This window comes from Xenopus laevis, chromosome 1L (genome assembly GCF_017654675.1).
Source record: "Xenopus laevis strain J_2021 chromosome 1L, Xenopus_laevis_v10.1, whole genome shotgun sequence".
Classification (NCBI taxonomy): domain Eukaryota; kingdom Metazoa; phylum Chordata; class Amphibia; order Anura; family Pipidae; genus Xenopus; species Xenopus laevis.
Window position 1 is genome coordinate 120,612,846 of NC_054371.1, and position 11,031 is coordinate 120,623,876.

An 11,031-nucleotide genomic window follows, 5' to 3' on the forward strand; every position below is an offset into this window, starting at 1 on the left:
TGTTATATAGCTTTCAGAAGGCATTTACAGTAATTGTGACAAGGGGTACACGGAAATACCATACATGGTCTGGCGAAGACACTTCTGTTGCATTTCATTTTCTATTGGCTAACCAGTTCATGTACAAATGAGACAATCATGTTTATATTCTCAGCAAGTTACTAGCCATTCAAACAACAGTTATTAGGTGGGCTTGTATTCAAAATGTTAATGCATAAAAAGCTCCAGATGTGCAATTTTAGGAAAGCAGAAAGCATATCTTCAGTTTAACAAACTTACTTCATATTAAGGTTGGGTTGATCTGTTGTTCCTTATAAGGTTTTCATAATGTCGTGCATTGATTCAGGGGGCAGACTCCTGGAATAAAAGAAGTATGAAAATAGTACAATGTTATTCTGGCACTGTGTGTCTGCATAATCTGCAAATTATTCCTACTTATATCTATTTGCAAATTATTCATATTTATTATTCCTACTTAACTATGTGTTTAGCAAAAGACGAACACACAGTTATTAATTATTAACAATAAATTTATCTTAATTTTTAGGGGAGATCTAAGGGTTATTGAAGTTCTGCATCCAGTCATGGATAATTAAAGGCAGACTTTAACCACAGGAAAACTTTTGTATATTTTAACCAGGAAGATTAATGGAAAAAGATCATTCACTGCTTTATATAGAACTATAGAACTGTGCAAACGCAATAATTCAAAATGCTATTTTTAGTTCAGTAAACTCACCTTATATATTGCATGGTTATTTTAGCCTTATCTTTAGGTAAATTTGTTACATATATTGCCTTTTCGTTAACTTGAAAAAGCAGAATTTCAGATTTTCTTTTTTCAAAAGGATAACTCCTGAAATGAAACAATTACAAAAATATGAGAAGATTCATCTGGTGCTGGAAGTACTACATATTAACATATTAACAAGTTATAAATGATTCCTATACAGTATATGTAATAGATGTTACTTGTTTAATTATTATTAAATATAAAATGCTGTCAGCAGAAGTAAAAGCCAGCCAAGTGGAAGACTTGTGAAAAAGCCTGCAAGGCTTATGGGGCACTGCACCAGCGAGGCAAGTTTAAAATCTCGTCTCAAGCATCAGAGCTGAGCAGGTTACCAAGGGCAGCAAAAAAGCCACTCGTGGTACCTTTAAAACATGAATTTCCAGTATAATATATTCCAGTAAATCACAAATTTGGCTTTTCTAGTGCAAGACAGTATAATTGAGCTCTCTGCATTGGCGATGCTCCCCCTTGAACCCCCTATGGTGCAGGAAAAGGTAAACACTGGGGGCGTCATTGCAAGGAGCTGCCTCAGGTGACGCAAGGCTGACTTCTGTTGTATTGCTTCCAGTCCATGGAAGCATGGATAGCAGATGCAATTAAGAAAAGGAGCAAAATTCAGGACCTCTAATGCCTTTCATAAGAGCCTCTCAACCCTAATGCTCAACGAGTATTTAGCCAATCACAGAATCCACAATTTTCGAAATATTAATGTATATGAATCTTGATGTGTGGAAAAATTTAATTTCAGCAAACTCACAGAATATGTTCCATAATCATTTCAGCTGTATCACTAGGTAGATCTGTTATCTCTACTGGATCTTCTCCATCGTCTTGAAAAATCAGAATTTCTATCGGTTCTCTATGTCTGTAACGAAAGAAGTGTAATGTATTAAAAACCCTAAAACAAATCAATAGAATCAAATTTCTATATATTTTGCATTCTATTTTCTGTTGGCTGATGGCTTTCTGTTGTGTACAGATTAACAAAAGATCTCCATATCCTCAGTTAGCCACTAGCCATTCAGAATAGTCCAGTTTATTTAGGTGTGTTTATATTGTAATTAAAAAAATTCCTTTATCCAAAGATAACTGTCCCGAGGCTTTTTTCAGTAAAAAAATATCATTTTATTTAAATTAGCATTAAAACTCAGATACAAACTGACCCCACCAGGCCCACCTTATGCGTTTCGCACCCTGAGATACACCTATGACTAAGCACCGGATTGTGCGAAACGCGTAAGGTGGGCCTGGTGGGGTCAGTTTGTATCTGAGTTTTAATGCTAATTTAAATAAAATTATATTTTTTTTACTGATAAAAGCCTCAGGACAGTTATCTTTGGATAAAGGAATTTTTTGCATATAATTGCCTGAGAACTGGGGCGAGTCCCTTAGGCTTCACTAAGTTGGAAATCAGATGTGGACTCCCAATTGATGTATAATTTATATTGTAATTGTTAACATATATAAAGCATATAAGAAAGCAGAACACTTATCATTAGTTTATCAAACTCACTTAGTGCATTCTTCATAGTTAGAACCAATTCCATGAAAGTCTTTATCCAGTGATTTACTTTCAGCTTCAGCTTCTTTAAGAGCTTTTGTTACACCCTGCATTGATTTAATAGGTGCAGACCTAAAATAAAAGAAATATAAAAATATTAAAATAACTCTTACATTGGGCTTTTACGGTTAACGCAATTTTTAGGGGCATAATTGAAGTTCTGTCCCTGAGATGGCAGCTATACTTTTGGCATCCAGGCATTTAAGCATGGATAGTAGGGACAAATAAAAAGCAGACTTTACATACAGAAAAACCTATGTCATAGTGCTTAACCAGTAACAGGGATCAAAATGTCATTATGGTACAGAACTATAAATCAAAACTTTTCTCACACTGAAATGCCATTGGTTGGCAAGAATTTTTTTATGGGCAGGTTCTGGATGAATATTCAATCTTTAAATGCAAAATATTGTTTTTCTTTATGGTATAGGTGGCCCTTCAACCTACCAAAAAGGTAGTTATATCATACTTTTCTTTAAATAATAAGGTTATGATAACAGGAGGCCTATTCTAAATATGTATGTAGATAAAGTTAGATTTTTGCAAATACAAATATTCAAAATGCTATTTTCAGTTCAATGAACTCACCCTATAGGTCTCAAGACTATTTTATCAACGGGTAAATTTGTTAAATATATATTCTTTTCTCCATCTCGAAAAAGCATAATTCCATACGGTCCTTCTTCAAATGACTCAGTTCTGAAATGAAAGAATTATAAAAATATAATAAAATTCTTCTGGTGTTGCGGCTACTAATAATAATGTTAAAAGTTATTATTATTACCATGTATTTATATAGCACCAACATATTGCGTAGCACTGTAAGTGTAATAGATATCGTTGCAGAAGCTCCTCAATGTGTAGCTACTGCGGGCTCCTATTATTAATGATTAATTAATATATATTTATATATATATATATAATGGCTCAAAAGAAGCTAGCATACACAGGACTTTTTTTTTTTCTCCATAAGTCCTGTGTGTGCCAGCTTCTTTTGAGCCATTGTAAATACTAATACATAGCTCTGCACCCAGGCACCTTATACCAGTATACGTGTTGTGACGGCATTTCTATATATATATATATATATATATATATATATATTTACACTTCAAGGGATTGTTCATTTTACACGAAGCTTTAGTACCATATAAAATAATCTATTCTTAATCTATCTAACAAAATTTCGAATTAGAATTTATTTTGTGTTCTTAGAAGCTTTAAGTAGTGGTGCTTTAAAATATAAAAATACTCCTTATCCTAAAACCACAAGCACCAAATAGGGATGTAGCGAACGTCGGAAAAAAAGTTCGCGAACATATTCGCGAACTTGCGCAAAAATGCGAGCGGTTCGCGAACGGTTCGCGAACCCCATAGACTTCAATGGGAAGGCGAACTTTAACATCTAGAAAAGACATTTCTGGCCAGAAAAATGATTTTAAAGTTGTTTAAAGGGTGCAACGACCTGGACAGTGGCATGCCAGAGGGGGATCAAGGGCAAAAATGTATCTGAAAAATCTGCCTGTGTGTGCTTGGAAGAGATAGTGTAGGGGGAGAGCTGTTAGTGATTTCAGGGACAGATGATAGTAAGCTTGCTGGCTAGTAATCTGCTTGATACTGCTCTGTATTGGAGGGACAGAAGTCTGCAGGGATTTGAGGGACATTTTAGCTTAGGTAGCTTTGCTGGCTAGTAATCTACTGTTCTCTTTAAACAACTGCCATACGTTGACCTTGTAGGCATTGTTTGCCCAGTTTTTTTGGACGCAGCCACTGAAGCACAGTTGCCAGAAAAAATATGCCATATAAATGCTGAAAATAGTAATTTTTCGCCATACGTTGACCTTGTAGACATTGTTTGCCCAGTTTTTTTGGACGCAGCCACTGAAGCACAGTTGCCAGAAAAATTATGCCATATAAATGCTGAAAATATAAATTTTTTTGGTTGCAGCCACTGAAGCACAGAGGCCAGAAAAATTATGCCATATAAATGCAGAAAATATGCATTTTTTTGGTCGCAGCCACTGAAGCACAGTTGCCAGAAAAATTATGCCATATAAATGCTGAAAATATAAATTTTTTTGGTTGCAGCCACTGAAGCACAGAGGCCAGAAAAATTATGCCATATAAATGCAGAAAATATGCATTTTTTTGGTCGCAGCCACTGAAGCACAGTTGCCAGAAAAAATATGCCATATAAATGCTGAAAATAGTCATTTTTTGCCATATACGTTGAGTCAACGTATGGCAAAAAATTACTATTTTCAGCATTTATATGGCATATTTTTTCTGGCCTCTGTGCTTCAGTGGCTGCGGCCAAAAAAACTGGGCAAACAATGCCTACAAGGTCAACGTATACACTACTACAGCGGTGGATACGGATTACGTAAAATATATTATGGCTGCTTGAAAAAAGTCACTCCGGTGTTTTTTCTGGAGACGGTAATATTATGGATATTTAGACAGAATGTGAACAAGGTCACACAGCTAGATGGCGGGTTGAAGAAAACAGTGTGCAAATAATGCCTACAAGGTCAACGTATACACTACTACAGCGGTGGATACGGATTACGTAAAATATATGAATGCTGCTTGAAAAAAAGTAACTCAAGTGGTTTTTCTAGAGACGATAATATTATGGATATTTAGACAGAATGTGAACAAGGTCACACAGCTAGATGGCGGGTTGAAGAAAACAGTGTGCAAATAATGCCTACAAGGTCAACGTATACACTACTACAGCGGTGGATACGGATTACGTAAAATATATGAATGCTGCTTGAAAAAAAGTAACTCAAGTGGTTTTTCTAGAGACGGTAATATTATGGATATTTAGACAGAATGTGAACAATGTCACACAGCTAGATGGCGGGTTGAAGAAAACAGTGTGCAAATAATGCCTACAAGGTCAACGTATACACTACTACAGCGGTGGATACGGATTACGTAAAATATATGAATGCTGCTTGAAAAAAAGTAACTCAAGTGGTTTTTCTAGAGACGATAATATTATGGATATTTAGACAGAATGTGAACAAGGTCACACAGCTAGATGGCGGGTTGAAGAAAACAGTGTGCAAATAATGCCTACAAGGTCAACGTATACACTACTACAGCGGTGGATACGGATTACGTAAAATATATTATGGCTGCTTGAAAAAAGTCACTCCGGTGTTTTTTCTGGAGACGGTAATATTATGGATATTTAGACAGAATGTGAACAAGGTCACACAGCTAGATGGCGGGTTGAAGAAAACAGTGTGCAAATAATGCCTACAGGGCAAATAATGCCTAAAAGGTCAACTTATACACTACTACAGCGGTAGTAAAATAAAAAAAGTAAAATAAAAAAAAAATGAATATTAAAAAAAAAAATTAAAGTTGGTGCTGCTGAACTACTAGGAGCAGCAGATTAGCACACCAGTCCCACTCCCCAACACTGCTAGACTAATAGCACTGGGCTCTTATAGTAGTAGTAGTAGTAGTAGTAAAACAACAAAAAAATAAATAAAAGCAGTCCTTACAAGGACTACTGTTATTGCAGCAGTCAGCAGATGAGATCAGAAGCAGGACAGCTGCCCACTGCAGCTACATACAGAGCACTGCAGTAGAAGGTAGATTACTAGCCAGCAAAGCTACCTAAGCTTAAATGTCCCTCAAACCCCTGCAGACTTCTGTCCCTCCAATAACAGAGCAGTATCAAAACGATTACTAGCCAGCAAACTTTCAACTGTCCCTGAAATCACTAACAGGCAGCAGCTCTCTCCCTACACTATCTCTTCAGCACACACAGGCAGAGTGAAAAAACGCTGCAGGGCTTCGGTTTTTATAGGGAAGGGGAGTGGTCCAGGGGAGAGCTTCCTGATTGGCTGCCATGTACCTGCTGGTCTGGGGTGAGAGGGCAAAAAAAAGCGCCAACAATGGCGAACCCAAAATGGCGAACGTCGTGCGACGTTCGCGAACTTCCGGCGAGCGCGAACACCCGATGTTCGCGCGAACAAGTTCGCCGGCGAACAGTTCGCGACATCTCTAGCACCAAACATTCTAGATAAAAGCTTCAAAGTATTAACGACCTGTTACTGTTGAAAGTCTCTCTTGTCATTAGAAAAACTAACACTTGGGGCATTTAAAAAAATAATGTGTAAACATCTGGTATCCAGGCAGAAAAGCATTGACAGCTAAGACAGAGAACTAAATATATTATGCCTTCAGTGAGACTTTGATTGACCTCATTTACCACATTCTTAGGCCTAACTTTCTAACTCTCAAAGAGTCACTATGCCTTCCCACAGTTAAAAGGCTCCAGTAGTAAGAGGTGGGTTCATATTGTAAATGTTGATAATTATAAAGCTCCACTTGTACATTTATAAGAAACCAGAAGGCCTTTCTTCAGTTTAGCAAACTCACACGCTATATCTATTATTCATAACATCAGTTTTAAGACATTCTAAATCTAATCATACAAATTATCTGTGTATTATCAGTGAGCCACTGGCCATTCAAATAATTCAGTGTTAATATGTTAGTTTATATTGTAAATGTTAATTGCATTTATATAAAAAGCAGATTTTATTAACAATTTAGCAAACTCACATTTCATATTTTCCACTCTTAATATCATCAGACATTTTTTTCAGATCTTCTGATTCTTCACCATCTTCTTCTATTTGGACCGTTACTGATATAGGATCAGAAGTACTGAAAGGAAAAAAATGTAAAAATATTACAACTGTCTTCTGGTGTTAAAAACCCGGCACAAACCAGTAAGTTTGAGATGATAAAACTGCAGAAATTCACCAGCTTGTGTGTAATTAAAGAATTGCTGTATATATTATCTATAAGCCACTGGCCATTCAAATGATTGTGTTAATAGGTGGGTTGGGATTCTAAGGGGCAGATTTATCAAAGGTCGAATTTCAAAGTTATGTGAATTTTTTTTAACTCTAATAAATTTGAATGTACTCACAACTCAAATGGGAGGTTATTTATGAAAACACAAACGTCTAATAGGCGATCAAATACAAATGGCCCAAAAATTCGAATCAAATTCGAATCGAGTTTTCCTCCAAAAAAAAGGCAATTATCTTCAAATGGACAGACCTCTGCCATTGACTTCTACATGAACTCTACAGGTTTTAGGTGGCAAATATTTAAATTAGAACTGTTCCCAGGGTTGAGGTGTGATAAATCTCACATTCAAATTGGTGGTTTAAAACTCGAATTTGAGAGGTTTTTTTTGTTGTACAATTATAAGAAAGCAAAAACCTTATCTTCAATTTAGCAAGCTCACCATTTATTTTCTCTAATGTAAACATCTTCAACACATTGTTTTAGACCTGTTGGTTTGTTAAGCCACTCTTCATCATCATCATCTTCTATTGTGACTGTTGGTAACTTAAGATCTGAAGACCTAAATTGAAAGTATTAAACAAATATTAAAGGTTTCTTCTGGTAGTAAAAGCACTGACGCAAATCAATACGTTTAAAAATACTGAAAATAACTATATATATTCAAGTTTTAAAAAAATTTGAAATTTGAATTTCGATATTTATCATGTATTGTCTCTTTAAGAATTCTAATTTGACTATTCGTCATCTAAAACCTGCTGAATTGGTGTTTTAGCCAATTGGGGGCCCCCTACAACTAATTAGGAGTCATTTGGTGGACTTTGAAAAAATGTTTTTCTTTTAGTGTAAAAAAGCATAAATCGAATTAGATCGAATTTGATTCAAATTTGCAGCTCAATCCTATTATCCCGTCTTTAAAAACTTTGATTTTTTTAATACATTTCGATTGGTCCTTTTTTTCGAATTTCGAGTTTATGGGAATCTCTAGAAACATGAAAAGTTCTCCTGTAAGTGTATTTTTATTTTGGCTAATGAAAAAAATGCTATGAATGTTAAATTATACCAGTGCCTGTGATTATTTTTGTCAGCTATTAAAAAATATAAATACATTCATCAAAGGTCAAATTTTTAATTTGTGTGTTTTTTTTACTCTAAATAAATTCAAATGTACTCACTAGAAGGGGGGGTTATTATGACAAAAACTCGAAAGTTTAATATTCAAACAAATAGACCCTAAAATTCAAATAGAATTTGAATAGAATTCAAATAGAATTTGAATAGAATTTGAATAGAATAAAAAAAACCTTGAATGTCAGGAAGGCAATTAACATATGCAAATGGTTCAACATTTGCATGACCTCTACCATTGACTTTTAAATGAACTCGGTAGGTTTTAGGTGGAGAATATTCTAATTAATTCTTCACACAAAAAAATTTCAAAAATTCAAATTTACAATTCGAACCTTAATAAATCTGATCGTAATCGAAAAAACTTACAAAACATTTTTAACTATTAATATTATTTTTTTAATTAAAGGGTTAGTGCATCATCTGTGGTTTTATGTTACAAGAAAGCAAACAGCTAATAAATTAGCAAATTCACGTAAATTTTTCAGGCTGTGGAATAGGAACACTTGCTTCAAGTGATTCCTTCATTGATTCAATGAAGGAATCACAGGTAGAAAGACATTAAAATGTAATTCTAGACTTGTGAATACCTGATTCAATTAAACTAGATAGGCTCTTGAAAGCGTATTTATTGTGGGGGTCTATTATTAAAATTAAAAACATAATTATTCTGATCCATTTATAGTATTTATGCTTGCATTGTGCTAATGAATAGGATAACTTAATTTGATCTAAATGGTGTAAAGGAAAACTCACATGTGACTTTCAGGAACCACAGATTTCTCTTGATCAAAGTTTACAGCGGTCAATGGCAAAATGTATTTTTTTGGGGCCTGTAATGTTTGTTCCAGATCTGTCTGTTCGTCATCTTCTTCATCTGTGGTCTCATCTATCCACTGCAAAATTGTTACCCTGTACAAACAAAAAAATGAAGATAACAATTAAGATAATATGAGTAACAGGGGCGTAACTACAGAGGAAGCAGACCCTGCGGCTGCAGGGGGGCCAGGAGATATAGGGGCCCAATATGACCCTAATTACAATATAATTTCAATAAATACTGATAAAACAGGTCAACCTCTAGACATTTTGGGGGCCTGGAAAATAATTTGCTATGGGGCCCAGTAATATCTAGTTACGCCACTGATGAGTAATTTGCATATACAAAGTAACTGGTGATCTATTGCTACTACAAAGAGGTTGTTGTCAATAAAATACAATGAATACACTAGTCCTACAAGGACTAAACCCTCAAGCATAATTATAAACCCTGCTCTCATCCTGCCCAACTAAATATACTCTACATAAATGCTTTAATGCCTAAAATCCAATTGCTTTAACCCTACCAGCTTCCTAAATACCAAATTAGTTTTCGTTTCAGATTGCTAAGTCAAAACATTGCCATAGCTAAGTGGAAAAATGTGAAGATGAAAAATGATACCTCTTATATTTAGGTGTGCGTGGAGTTTCTTCACCAGATGGACAAACATTATCTGGTGCTACATATTCCTTTTCTGTAGTTATATCCTTGCTTGGTACCACATGTTCTGCTTTTGTTGATTTTACTTCATCTGGTACCGTGCATTTCTCTTCTGTAGCTAAAACATGGTTTGGCGTGGCCTCCACAGTCACTGCTGTTTCAACAGGTTGATTAGCGCAATCTCGTTTCTTCTTTTTAAGCTTTTTCCCTTTAGCCCTAAAAAAATTGAATACATGAACAGATATGGACTTTGATCTGGTGTTGAGAAAAACTTCTTATAAAGCCACTGCTTAAACATCCTTATCTACTGCCTGTACTGCAACAACAGGATGATACTGGACATGAATACTATGTATACTTTAGCATAAGTAAAAGTTAGATATTGAAAAATATTGCCACTAGCTGGATGAGTCAGTATTGAACACATTAGTGACTGGGGGTATTATTTCTAAAGAATCATTTGTTTCATTAAATGGTGAAAAAGGCTAAATAAAAAGAAACAGTTTATGTGTTTTCATCACAGAGCAAACAGGATGCTGTACTTTAAAACAAGTTCCTACAATATTGGTGACTAGGCTAACTTATAATATAAACATAATAGCAGTTTTTGCAAGGGAAAAAATCGATGTCTCATATCCCTTAAATGAAACAAATGGATTAATTTAAAGTTACATACCTTTTATTGATTTTAGATTTAGGTGGCGCAGACTGCTCTATTGCCTTTTCTTCATCATACACAGCCATCTTCTTCTTCAGTCTATAATAGAGAAACCTAAGCAAAGGAAGAACACAGACGAGTAAGGTAAATGTGTTCACACTAGATACTTTGAGGCATGTTCAATGCTATAAAACTAGCACACCGATGTCCCCATTCAGCCAGCACAAGTTTTATATTAATGGAATAGTGATCACATTCAGCTGCCCAGCCGCTTACATTTGCCGAATCAACAAGTATTACTGACATAACAATGTCCCCCATTCCCAGTCATTGCATACGTTTGCCATTATATAAATATATGTATACGTATGCCATTAGAGTAAAAACCTAGCCTAGGTTAAAATAAATCAAAAACCTAACACTTATTTTGGCATCACAGCTACACTATTTCATGGATCTTGCATGATTCTCTTCTTCTGGCTGGTTGAGGCTAGGGGTACATATCAAAGAATGTGTAAGGTAAAGAGAAACAACTTACCATCCAGCAGCTCCTAGCAAACATATTA

The 11,031-nt window shown here is 35.2% G+C and overlaps 1 protein-coding gene across 1 annotated transcript; it reads right to left on the reverse strand.

Moving 5' to 3' along the window:
• Positions 1 to 311: 311 nt before the first annotated feature.
• Positions 312 to 10,679, reverse strand: LOC108713397. Its single transcript, XM_018256614.2, has 10 exons — positions 10,484 to 10,679; positions 9,769 to 10,023; positions 9,084 to 9,239; positions 7,642 to 7,761; positions 6,945 to 7,049; positions 2,943 to 3,053; positions 2,307 to 2,426; positions 1,551 to 1,658; positions 740 to 856; positions 312 to 357 (listed from the first exon to the last, which is right to left on the reverse strand). The coding sequence occupies exons 1-10, from the start codon at positions 10,549 to 10,551 to the stop codon at positions 312 to 314; spliced, it is 1,206 nt and encodes a 401-aa protein (XP_018112103.2). The 5' UTR covers positions 10,552 to 10,679.
• Between the last annotated feature and the right edge of the window lie 352 nt (positions 10,680 to 11,031).

Bases quoted from the DNA above. Each gene is read 5' to 3' on its own strand.
- LOC108713397 (XM_018256614.2), bottom strand. From the start codon at position 10,551: ATGGCTGTGTATGATGAAGAAAAGGCAATAGAGCAGTCTGCGCCACCT. The intron at 3,054-6,944 runs GTGAGTTTGCTA...CTTTCATTTCAG, and splicing joins AAGAGTGGAAAATATGAAAT to AACTGAGTCATTTGAAGAAG. The intron at 1,659-2,306 runs GTGAGTTTGATA...CTTTCGTTACAG, and splicing joins AACTATGAAGAATGCACTAA to ACATAGAGAACCGATAGAAA.